A 12,051-nucleotide genomic window follows, 5' to 3' on the forward strand; every position below is an offset into this window, starting at 1 on the left:
TGACATCAACTATTTAATAGACATGAGGTGTGGATCACAAAGAACTCTTCTGGAGCCAAAGCTGAAATAATTTTCATGGGCTTTGAATAGGGAAGTGGAACAGAGCACTGTTTTTAAGCAATTTTATTCCAACAATACAGTCTTGATTTTGATTGATAGGCAATAAGTTTTAATGAAGGTGAGGCTAGCATCAGTGTGTTAAATATCTTGTATTCTATTTACAAAAGAGGTTCAGCTCTTCAAGGATTTGTGCAGAATATTGCTCTTTTATTTCTAGTTTACTTATAAATAACTAAGATAATAGTATGGGAGAAGTGAAAATTTAAAATTATAAAACATCATCTGAATTTCTCCAGTCTCAAGAATTATAGAGTACCATGGAGGAAAAATAATTTAGAATTGTATCAATACTGCTTTCCTATTAAGTATATTTCAAATATATGCTTCAAATTAGATGGCAAATCATTACCTATTTCTGCATCTACTGAGTGTATTTCCCCTGTTTGTATGTCTCTTCAATACTTTCATGCTTGTGTCTGGAAGATATGAATCCTATCTATTCAATGTGCCTTCCATAAGCTCCATTGCCCAATAGTAATAGAGACCAGGAAAATGTAATCACTGATACTTGAGCACATTTCTTGGATATATTTTCATGCTGGCTTTAAAGCCATTTTGACTTTTAGACATTGAACTTGAAAGGCCTGTTTGTCTGAACTTTCCCTTTTCCCCTTTCAGCCTCCATCATTCTCAAGAAACTTTCAATCTTCACATTTTTCTTTTCTGACTTCTGCAATACACAACCTTGAGACAAAAGGACCTTTTGTAAAATTCTATAGGGTGAGGGATCTCCGAGTGGGTTGAGCTGTGCAGTATGAGTTACCGTTTTATCTCTTCCAGGAGCGATTTCATTTTACGCTTTTAATTTCTGGCCTGTTGACCCAGGGCTCCAGATGTTTTCCATTCATTGGCAACCCGCTTTCCAAAGCTCATCTGAAATTTTGCCTCTACTGTTTCCCTCCACAGATTTCATTGTTGCAAGTCTAAGAGGAAAACCCAAGTAGAAGCAGCAGTGGAGAGAAAAGTGTGGAACACATACAGGTTTGTAAAAGTTTTATATAAAATTATAAAAGTTTTAGCTCTTGGGCCTTCTTAGACACTGGAAAATTGGGAAAGGACATAAAAAGCAAGACAGAAAATAAAGACATGCCAAGAAAAGGGTCTCTCTGATGATCTCAGAACACTGTAGGTCAAGAAAGGTAAATCTAGAGATAGCCAGTGTGAACAGCAAAACCGAATTCCAAATTATCTTCACTCCAGCACGATTCTTCCTGTGGCTGACGGATTCCTTTTGCGTTGGGCGGGAAACAAACATATTTTTGGAATCATGAGGAGGCGATACATTTAAAAAAAAATTTGTGCATATCAAAATATTTGTTTTTAAAGGCTATATCTGAAGTATTTATACATGAAATCACACTTCTGGGATATGCATAGCTAGGCTTGGGAAATGAAATGAAGGAAAATGGGTAAAATACAAATGAAACAGGAATTGGAAAAATGTTAGTATTGGTTGAAGCTTGGTGATAGGCCCACGGAATTCAATATGCTAGGCTCTTACCTTTGCACAGATTTGAAATTTTCCATACTCCCAAAAGGTGAAAAGGTTTCTGAAAAATTACGATGAACAATTTTATGTTCTTTCAGTTTTATGGAATGGAGTCAGTGGGATTGGTTTTAGCTCATATAGTGATTACCATTTTGTTTTTCCTTGCAAGAGACTATGTTCTACCTCAAAGGGCAGATCTGTGTAATACATGTAGAGCCATAAAACCATACATAGTTCTAACTTGTCTTTTTTTCTAGAATTTATATACTCCCATCATCGCTACAACACGTTTTATTCCTGGTAATTAGAGGAAAAAAAGGTGCTAGAGTCCTGAAACATGTAATTCATCAGGTATACTAATTTTATGGAAAAATCCCGTAGTGCTACATACACAAGTGTGAGTTACCTATGTGAATATAACATATTCTGAGTTTCCTACACCATTATATTTCCTGCTATTGCTTACTCCTGATGCAGCAGGCCCTTTAAGTTTAAAAAGGAAGCTATAGCTATACTTAGGACCTCTTTCAAATATACATAAACATATCAACCTTTGAGTTGGAATAAAAATCATAAAATCAACAATTCCCATTTAATGAATATTTCTGTTATGGGACCTATGCCAAGATCTTCAAAAGTATTTTCTTTTCATCCTAGCAGAAGTGTGAGGAGGGATTATCACCACCATCATTTAGTAAGTGAAGTGGGGTTCAGGGAGGGTTGAAAAGCCCAATGATAAATGGATTAAGTAGAACCAGACTTTGAAGCCAAGTTTGTCTGAACAAAGCCTGTGGTATCATTATACTGTATTTATATACTATGTGTGTGTGTGCTCTCCTTAAGGATTAAAATAACATATCCAAGGTCCAAAGGGTCAGGACACTGCATCCAGCAAAACTGAGGTCTGAATTTATATTTTAGGCTATGTTCTTAATGATATCACTTCCAGTTTTATTACAGTCCAGGGAAAGCTGGCATGTTCAAGGTCACACTTTTCCCAGAGGCCCTCCTCCTAAGTAGCGGAATGAGGCAGATCTTCTTTCTTCTGTCAGGCTGGTTTCTCCTCCACCCGTTAGGGAGAAGCAACCCGGGCTGCTCAAACACAGTGACTATCAGGCAAACAGTTTGGGGGAGATGGTCATCTGCATTCTGAAAGAGCTGAAGTATCTTTTGTTAAAGTGTTCTCCCTGCTGGTTTTAGTAGACAGGGTATACTGAAGGCACTTACTCTATAGCCAGTAGTGTGAACGTAAAGAAAGATATTTGAATATCTTTAAAATATTTCAAATTTTTATTAAATATTTTTATTCAGTTTTAAGATCACAGTTAAAGTACTTTAGCATGTTATACACATGACTTACATGTGCAATTTTTAGAAATATCAAATTAAGTATAAGATTTTGAAGAAAGAAATTATATAAATGTGTATATTGACTTTTACTACACATACATCTAAGAAAGCAATAATTCTGTTGTACCATTAAGTGGAAATCATTTATTACATGGCATGTTTACACCAACTCTAAAGAGAACCAAGCCAATTTCTGAAAGCAAAAAAATGAGCGATTCAGTCATGCTGAAACTGTCAACAGACTTAAGACCTGGTGGTCAAATGAAGCCATGGTTAATTCAGGACATGTAAGTAAGCAATTCAAACCTAGGAGAAAAGTTCATAATCTGGAACATGGAATCTCAGGTGGTTTTTATTCTTTTTTGGACAAATTCCTGAGAGCAAGAGACTTGTTTAGTGCTAATGAAACGCGGAGAATGTTGCTGAGCACGTGCATTGCTCCGGGTCACAGACCTGCCCCATCCCCAGTTCTGCTGTTCGGAGCGCCCAGGCGCTAACGCGAGGCGTCCAGGGACAGGGGCGCCCCCCCGCGGCTGCCGAGGAACAGCAGTGTTAGTTGGTGAAACACACGAGCCTCTGTGATTCACGTTAGAGCCTGTGAGGTATGACTGCGGTGCGGGTGGGAGGGTTCGGAGGCATTGAATTAGGTTCTCGTTACTCAGTAACCAGTTCTGGCCCAAGGGATTGGGCGATCTTTGGAAGGAGTAGTAATTTTCACAACTAGTTCTGTGCAGAAAAATCAATTTGAGGGCAGGATCAATTTTGACCACTGACTGCAACAAGAACACAGTGGCCAGAGAACTTAATACCAGGTTTCCTCCTTCAACTTATTAGTCTGAATCCTACCATCGCAAATACAATTTGGCCAGGAGAGGAAACTCGTATTTTTGTGTGTGAAGAAAACGTGTATCCATATTTTTAAGGAAAGCATAGCACAGATGGAGCTGTATCAGGGGAGCCAAATATACTTGTCTTGTTGTTCACTATTTTTGTTGTCACTTCTTTGATCCGAAATGTAAAGAAAATACTGTCCCCAGTGAAAAGGACAAGGTGATTTAATATGGAGCATAATAAAATTAGCTATCACTTCCAAACTAAAGCAAAGCAGGCCATCAAACCCTGAATACTTCACCAGACATATCTGGTAAGAAAAACTGAACAACTTGTTTCTTAAGGTGAGTATGATGTTAGTCAATCTAAATAAGATGATTTTTAAAAATCCCCAAAACTCAAGAACAAAATTCAAATCTAACTCTTTGGGAATGCTTGTATAAATAAAAGCAACATCTAATTAACAATTAGTACACTCTTTATAAGGTGCAAAACAAGGTTCTATGTGGGGAGAGCTAAATTTTCATTTCCACCTAGCAGTCACTCTGAATACTTTATAGGTCAAATGTAGTAACGGCATTTGCTTCTGCTGCCCATTTTCAGCAATACATTGTTCTCTCTGGAGAAGGTGGTTTGGGAAGTCAAAACACTGCAGTGGGAAACAGTGGCACTGAAGGTAGAAGCAAAAAAAGACCTTTCAAACAGGACTTACTGAAATTAACTTTTAAAGCCGAGGTAGCCCACTGGAATTGGCCTTATGTGAGGGCTCTGTGGAGCAGTGCAATCAAAGGTGAGTCTCCTCAACAGCATCATGGACACCCCGACTTTCCCTTTACAAACGCTGATTCCAGGCCTGGCGGGACTTCCTGCCTTCTCCCCAGCGAGGCCGCGGCACTTCTCCTCTGCTGGGTGGATGCTGGCCTCCGGCCTCCAGCCTCCAGCTGCTGGTCTCCAGAACGCTTGGGATTCTTACAGTAGTTTAGCAGGCAGCATGGTCCCACTGCTTCACATTAATGCCAAACGCCAAACTTGGAACAGAGCTATTCGACACCCTCCATCCCTCCCTCCCACACTGTATAAACAAAACGTGTCATTCAGCTTCCAGCTTACTCCTGGTTCTGGATCAATTTATAATTTGCCTGCGATTTTACATAGGTGCAAACTTTTCCATACGATGAGCCGAAGACTGCAGAGTGCAAACAAAATTTTATGAAATGACTTAGGCGGAGTAGCGTCTCGCTTGCTAAGAAAGTGACGGGGAATAAACATGTTGGAATATAAATAACCAGACCAGTTCAGATGCTCCTTTTTGTTTGGAGTGTTCCATCGCAGGAACTAGAATCAGTGATGATACGGGAATGATTTCAGCATGGCTTTGAGATGGCATTGGGAGAAAGCTCATCTGACAGAATTAAATAAACATAGCTCTGGTATTTGTGGGAAAAAGACTGTCAGAATCACACCAGTATGACTTATCCTTATAAAAGGGCTTTGATGAATTACATTTTGATCTAAAATCTGGGAACTAACCTAATCTGGGGATGAGAACCTGTATCGTCAACGTGGCTGTGGGACATTTTTTTCCTCTTCCTGATCTCCTTACAGTTATCCAAACAGATACAAACTTAAAAAGGATGTCTTACAGTATTTTTTTTTCTTTCACTCAGCTTCTTAGAGCTGCAGCTTCAGTTACTATAATATACTCTACACACTTCAAAATTACATAGGAAAATACCCAGAGTAACTAAATAAATAAAAGGCTAAAGAAAACTGGAACAGTACTGCGTCTCCATCTGAGACTAAATCATCCACTTCGGCATCACAGAGAAGGGCTAGGACAATTTTTTTCAAAAGATTTATATACAGGTTTGAATCCAGAAATTAAGGTTAAAAGCATAAATATTGATAATTTCAACTAGATTCAGAATGGTTTTTCAGAAAGATATGATACAACAATTTAGAATAAAACAAAGCAGGCATCGTATTTTGGTTTGCTTGAGATATACATAAGGTGCAAGAACTTCTTCTCTTGAGGATGCTTGTGGGACAATGTTAGTGTCAATGGTGTATGCTGGCAGATTAAGGTACACACCATAGCAATTATGATTTTCCAAAATATAAAAAAATAAGAGAAATGAAATGAAAATGGTAGATGAGGGGTTCACTACATGTTGGTCGGGAATATCTGTGCTAACAAATGTTGTTACCTGAAAATGCCATCACCCCTCACCAGCGGATTCAGGGCATGAGAAAAGCACTAGTACTGAAATCAAGACTTCACTCAGAGAAACAACAAGGCGAGTGTCTAAAGGACTATAAAGCTTTGCAGGATTTCTGCTACTCTCAGTGCCTAACCGCTTAAAAATTAAGCATTTCTACAAAAAGGTTTTTTTTTAAAGTATCTGAAAACAGTCATATCCAGTAGGTTGCCCTCCCACCCCACCCCTGCCTAAGGGAAAAGCCACTGAGGTTTAGGAAAAGCAGATCAAGTAAGATATTAATCACATAGAAAAAAGTAATCTTTTGTTTTGCTTCTTTTTAAAAAAGGTCCCATGAATATACAGCAATCTCTTAAGGAAATCTAGTGAAATGTAACTGGAGGATTGAAGGACGGTGCTCTGGCAAAAATAGATCTATTCTAATGTGTTCTAGAGAATAACAAGTTAGTACCATTGTCAAGGTGCATGTTCTGCACCAAACAATTTGTCGTTGGTTTTTTGTTTTGTTTTTGTGTATTTTTAGCTAATTATAATTTTTAAATCACTGCTAGCAAGTGGTCCAAAAACTCCAACAGCCACCAACATTGGGACCCAGCAATTTTCAAACATTAACTTTGTGTTTTGAAATTTAGAAAATATTAATAAAACAGCATCATAGTAAAAATATTATGCTAAAATCTCGGGCTGCTCACCTGATTTATTTCTACGTGAATGGGGTTAAGCTTTAACCTCGGACTAACCTAGCTTTCTAAATCCTTCTTCCTCCATGCCACAATGATTATGCATTTTTGAGGACACCATTCCAATGCTCTGCTGCCATCTTTACCTGCTTTGAAGGAAAAAACAACCCAAAGAAATCTCTATATTCTTTCCAATTCTGTTAGTATGTTGTACATATTTTCCAGCACCGAAACTGAAGTAATATCTACAACTATGAAAAGCTAAACCTAGTCAGTACTAAGAGAGTCATTTTTTGTATGGCTATTAGGTCAGATTATGATTAGAAAAAAAAAGTCATCATTACAATTCAGTCAAGTATAAATAAGAAAGCTAGATAAAACCTTGTAAACTGTCACCATTTAGAGATCTAATTCAAAAGCTTCAAACTCGAACTAACGCTATCAAAATTCCACCAGTTTGAAAACCAATAAAAATTATTGCTGGAATCCAATAATTAAAATTTGGTAGTTTGTGCTGTGATGCAAGAGTGGGGATCTACTTGTGCTACGGAACAAATACCCTGTAAAATCGGTAGCCTCCGACTAATTTTGATTTATCACTTTGCATGTGTTGCTAGGAAACAAGACACTGAATGTCAGGTGGTTAAGTCAGTATGTCGAATGTTCTGATAAGCCAGGTAATCCACTTGGCACTGGCATGTGTGTGGTTGGTTTCATGTTCGAAAGCAACAAAACACAAAAAGGAAACAAACTTGCAGGTGGATCAATGACCAAGAATCCTACTCTGGTCAGGCATCCCTCCCTCGGCATTTATTCAACACCTCCTTGACAACACCAACTCAAAATGGCTCTAAAAACCTGCAGCGCCACTTGGGCTGTGCATAGCAATTGCTACCCGTCCAGTCTGTCTGGGATGGATGTAAAATGTCTGTAGCTCAAAGTCCACATGAAGTGAGTGTCTTCAATGTGTTTAGGATAGTGAAGTAATACTAAGGTCACTTCTGAATAATATTTTTCTTTTTTTGTTTGTCTGTATGAACGATCCATTGGTCACGGAGACCCCTGTGTAAAAATAAAAGAATCCTCAAGGCATGAAAACATCAGTAATCTGTAATCTGTAGGACTCTTCCCCTGTCTGGGAAAATATTTGCCACAATTTGCCCCAAGCAAATTCTTCTTGGTCACTCAAGGCTAAGAAAAAAACTCAGCTTGTAAGAATTTTAATTTTTTTCTCTTTCTCTCTCTCTTTTCATTTTTGCCAGCAAACTACCACTCTGGTGGCAAATATAAAAGTGCAGAATATATGGACCACGAGGCCGAGCATACACCGCTAACAATGGTACATGTGCCTGCCCGTGCTGCTTGGGGGTCTCTGGAACAGGCTTTTTCATATTATTCTACAATATAAATGTAGGTATAACCTATTATATAAACCATCTTAGAACTTAAATCTCCATGTACAAAAAAGACTAAGAATATCTAATAATAACTAGTGCAGTGCGTCAGTTTTTTTTGTTTTTGTTTTTTTGTTTTTTTTGTTTTTGTTTTTAAAGAATAACTAGATAATATACGAAACTAGTTTCACACTCTCTGGTTGGTAAAAGAGATGCTTGGATGAGCTACAGTAAAGGCAGCCTTTTACCAAGTTACCACCTGTTACCGTCAAAAGCCTTCAATAGAAAGCAAAGCTCTAGGATCATTCCGTTTCTGCTCATTATCAGACAGATAACCTCACCCTCAAAGACTCTGGGTTCCAAAAGAACAAACTGGCCCAGGATGCTAACTTCTGCTTCAAGTGAATCTGGGCCGTGTAGGGCAACAAGCACTTGTTTGCAGTCTGTATTTTCCACCACATGGACTCACTAGCATCCCTCGGTAAAGACAAGGCTAGGGTAGTAGGTAAAGCACAATGTTTTACAATTAAAGGGCGCTTCACTGGTCAGCGCAGGAAATAAGTACAGGAGCCTGTGGCATTTCTTTTGGCTGTCCATCGTGGGTGAGCGGGGTGGACCTCTGACCTCTGCAAAACAAGAGGAAGAACAAAACAAATCACCCACTTAGAGTAGGTTATCAGACACAGGAGAGGGTGATGAGAAACCAATAAGAGCTTTCCAATATCTTGTTTAATAGTTAATGCTGATTTGTTACTGACGCTATTTAATTAGAACAGTGAGTGGCTTTTTTTTTTTAAATAAACTTCTTAGTTCACCTTACATGACTCAGCAACACAATGTGCCCCAAACAACCACCTGCTTTTGCAGAGATGAAATCTGAAGCACCAACAGATTCAGGGCAAGTCCCTAAGAAGTGGGAAACTTTCAGTCAAGGGCAGTGGTTGTAAGACCACAGTCCTTTCTCTTGATTCACTGATATTAAAACAGGACCCGTTCCTTTCCTCGAGCTGCCCAAGGGGAAAATTCTCCTATACTAACTGATAACCTCCAGGCTCATTTCCTAAGACATATAATAATAAACCCAATTTATTTATTTAAATGTTTATTCATTTTTGGGAGAGACGAGGGGGAGGGAGACAGAGAATCCCAAGCAGGCTCCGCCCTGTTAGCACAGAGCCTGATGTGGAGGTCGAACTCACGAGTTGTGAGATCATGACCTGAGATGAAACCCAGAGTCAGACGCTTAACTGACTAAGCCACCCAGGTGCCCCTAATAAACCCAGTTTAAAACTTGAGTGTAATTAAAGCAATGGCCGGAGACCAGAGGCCCTGTGACTAACACAAATGAATGAAAACACTGAAACCCTCCCTGACTAAAGAAGTCTCACAGGCACATGGAGAGCAAGTGTGCAGGGAAAGAAGACAGGCAGGACTGATCACTGATCTTTAGAGTCTGAGAAAACCTGGGCAATTTGGGCCAAATCAACACATGCGGAGAGAGAACTTGAGACAAGACCAGAAAATTCACAGAAGTAACCATCATTTGGATCACACTATACCAAACTTAGCTGATTTTTATTCTGATTTTGTTTCATGAGTAGGAAAAAACTTACTTCACAATTATTTAAAAAAGTCTTCAAATTCTTGGTTAATTTCTACAGAGCTTCTCATTCTAAAAAGACGGGTTTCAGCACCTCCCTGACATTCCTCAGCAGGCTACCAAAGAGCTGACAGGGTGCGCTCACTGCTCAGGCCCACAGCAGTCTGCACAGTAATGTGCTGAAAATCTGTGAGGCAGATCAAGGCTTCCGGGGGTTTGACCCTCGAAGCCACATCGTATCTTCTTCAGAGTACACAGAGCAAAAGCAGCCATTTAAAAATTCAAATCATACCTTTCTTACAACTATATCCGAGTTTCTTTCTCTTGATGCGCGCGCGCGCACACACACACACACACACACACACAAATAACGTAGATGAATTACAACATTTGGGGATTTCAGAATCCAATAATCACTTAGCCTAAGATATTAGGATTTTAGAAAAACAAAACGTGCTATAATCAAACCTCTGGATTAATCTGTTCATTCATGTGGGGATGCTGTAAGCACCAACTGTTCAATATGTTCAACCCTTTGTTCAAGAAAAGATGAAATTAAAATGTTATTTTTTTACCCTTAAGACTGAATTTTAATTAAGTCTTGAAAAAAGGGAAAAAAAGTGAAAGATGAAAAGTACAGTATAAAAAAAAGAGCAACAGGGACAGAGAGCAATTGGGTTGAAAGTCCAGCTTAATCACAGAAAAAAGCAAGAGAGGGGGAGCCCGTTGTGGCTACAACTAATGGATGCTGCCGTTCCCAGCGGAAAGGTCAGCGAGATTCTTCGGGACTTTCTAGGATGTGACAGATGATTGCTTAAGCAGCATGTTTGAGCAAAGGCAAAGACATGGGAGTTCAGAGACCTTAGTTCAAATCTTAACTCAGGTTAGCTGTGTGTTCTTTGTAGCAAGTTAATCGTCTGCGATATGTGATATCGTTAAAAAGGGATCAGAATACCCACCCGGCAGGGCTCATTTTAGGACTCAGTTTAATGAGCTTTCCCCTTATGAAAGTCCTAATAAGCAAATAGGCTTTCGGCAAAGGTTTATTCCAACTTCCTATTTCCTGCATTTTGCAGAACTGACTCTCTGTGTTGAGTTTCTGAACCTAACGTTATAATTTCTCCTGGCAAGAAGCAAGTGATATGTTTCTACCCCTAACTCTGCTGATCACTTCTAAATTATGAACCTAGGTGACGCGAAAGCATAGTTAATGGATGTGCAACCCAGGTAAAGGTACATTAAGCCTGCAGATAGATGGCAGTCGCCAGCTCTGCTTTAACAGATAAGGGCTCTTGAGGGGGATCTGTTTTTCTAGACATTAAGAACACTATCCATTTAGGAGACTGATAGTAAGATTCTAGTATGCAATATTGTTCTTTCTAATGAGAGATTAAAAAAAAGAATCTCTGCTTACACCATTTTCTCTATGCCTGCTAGTGAATGTAGGTGGTCATACTTTAAGAACATCTCATCTATTCATCCACCCATTCATTTTTTCATTCATCCATTGATGTAGCAGGAACTAAGGGAGCTGGGGATGTGAGGAGTAAAAGCAGTGCTCTGCTTTCAGGTTCACTGGAAAGAGATGTATCAAGGAATAATTACAGGTGTGGCCCCTGGTCTCAGAGATCATGCACAGAAAGCATTCAGGGACTTCGGGAGGAAGACGGAGAGCAGAAAACGGGACTAGCGATGGAAGGAGGGCCAGGAGTTCGCCTGAGGAGGGGAGCACAGGAAGAACTTGGCTTATCCAGGGGGCAGCAAGGGGTCCCACGCGATTGCAGGGCAGGGAGGAGGGGGGGCGGAGAGGAGAGTGGGGAGGTTTGCTGAGGCTTTCTGCTGTTGCGACCTGGAAGTCACGGAAGGTTGGTTCACAGAGCCAGTCATGTCTGGAAGGGGATGCTGGCAGCAGCAAGGGCGACTGTGTGCTAGACTATCCTGAGTCGTGTATTATGATCCTCTCTGAATTCTTTTTTTTTTTTTTGAGACAGAGGAAGACAGAACACGAGTAGGGGAGGGGCAGAAAGAGGGAGACATAAAATCTGAAACAGGCTCCAGACTGAGGTGTGTCAGCACAGAACCTGATGCGGCGCTCTAACCCACGAACCGCGAGATTATGACCTGAGTCGAAGTCAGACATTTAACCGACTGAGCCACCCAGGTGTCCCAATCCTCTCCGAATTCTTACACTGCCTCTTATTTCCAAAATTTATGGGGGCACTCAGTAACACGCAGGGGTGTATTTCATTCTTCTCACATGCACAGGAGTCTGTGCTCTGTACTCGACTGTAAAACTCCACGAGTGGAGAATTATCTGTGCATGACCGCCTTTGGAGACCTGAGCAGATTTTAACAAGGTGTGACAGCA

At 39.9% G+C, this 12,051-nt stretch overlaps 1 protein-coding gene across 6 annotated transcripts in view; it reads right to left on the reverse strand.

Annotated features, from left to right (window-relative positions):
- Positions 1-5,420: 5,420 nt before the first annotated feature.
- Positions 5,421-12,051, reverse strand: part of BBX (BBX high mobility group box domain containing) — a 275,195-nt gene continuing 268,564 nt past the window's right edge. For all 6 annotated transcript variants that reach the window (XM_077771915.1, XM_077771914.1, XM_077771910.1 and 3 more), the window contains one exon: positions 5,421-8,709. In XM_077771915.1, the coding sequence (XP_077628041.1) occupies positions 8,622-8,709 (88 nt within the window). In that variant the 3' untranslated portion in view covers positions 5,421-8,621. The remainder of the gene's footprint in view (positions 8,710-12,051) is intronic.

Source organism: Crocuta crocuta, unplaced genomic scaffold (assembly GCF_008692635.1).
Source record: "Crocuta crocuta isolate KB4526 unplaced genomic scaffold, BGI_CrCroc_1.0 scaffold56, whole genome shotgun sequence".
NCBI lineage: Eukaryota > Metazoa > Chordata > Mammalia > Carnivora > Hyaenidae > Crocuta > Crocuta crocuta.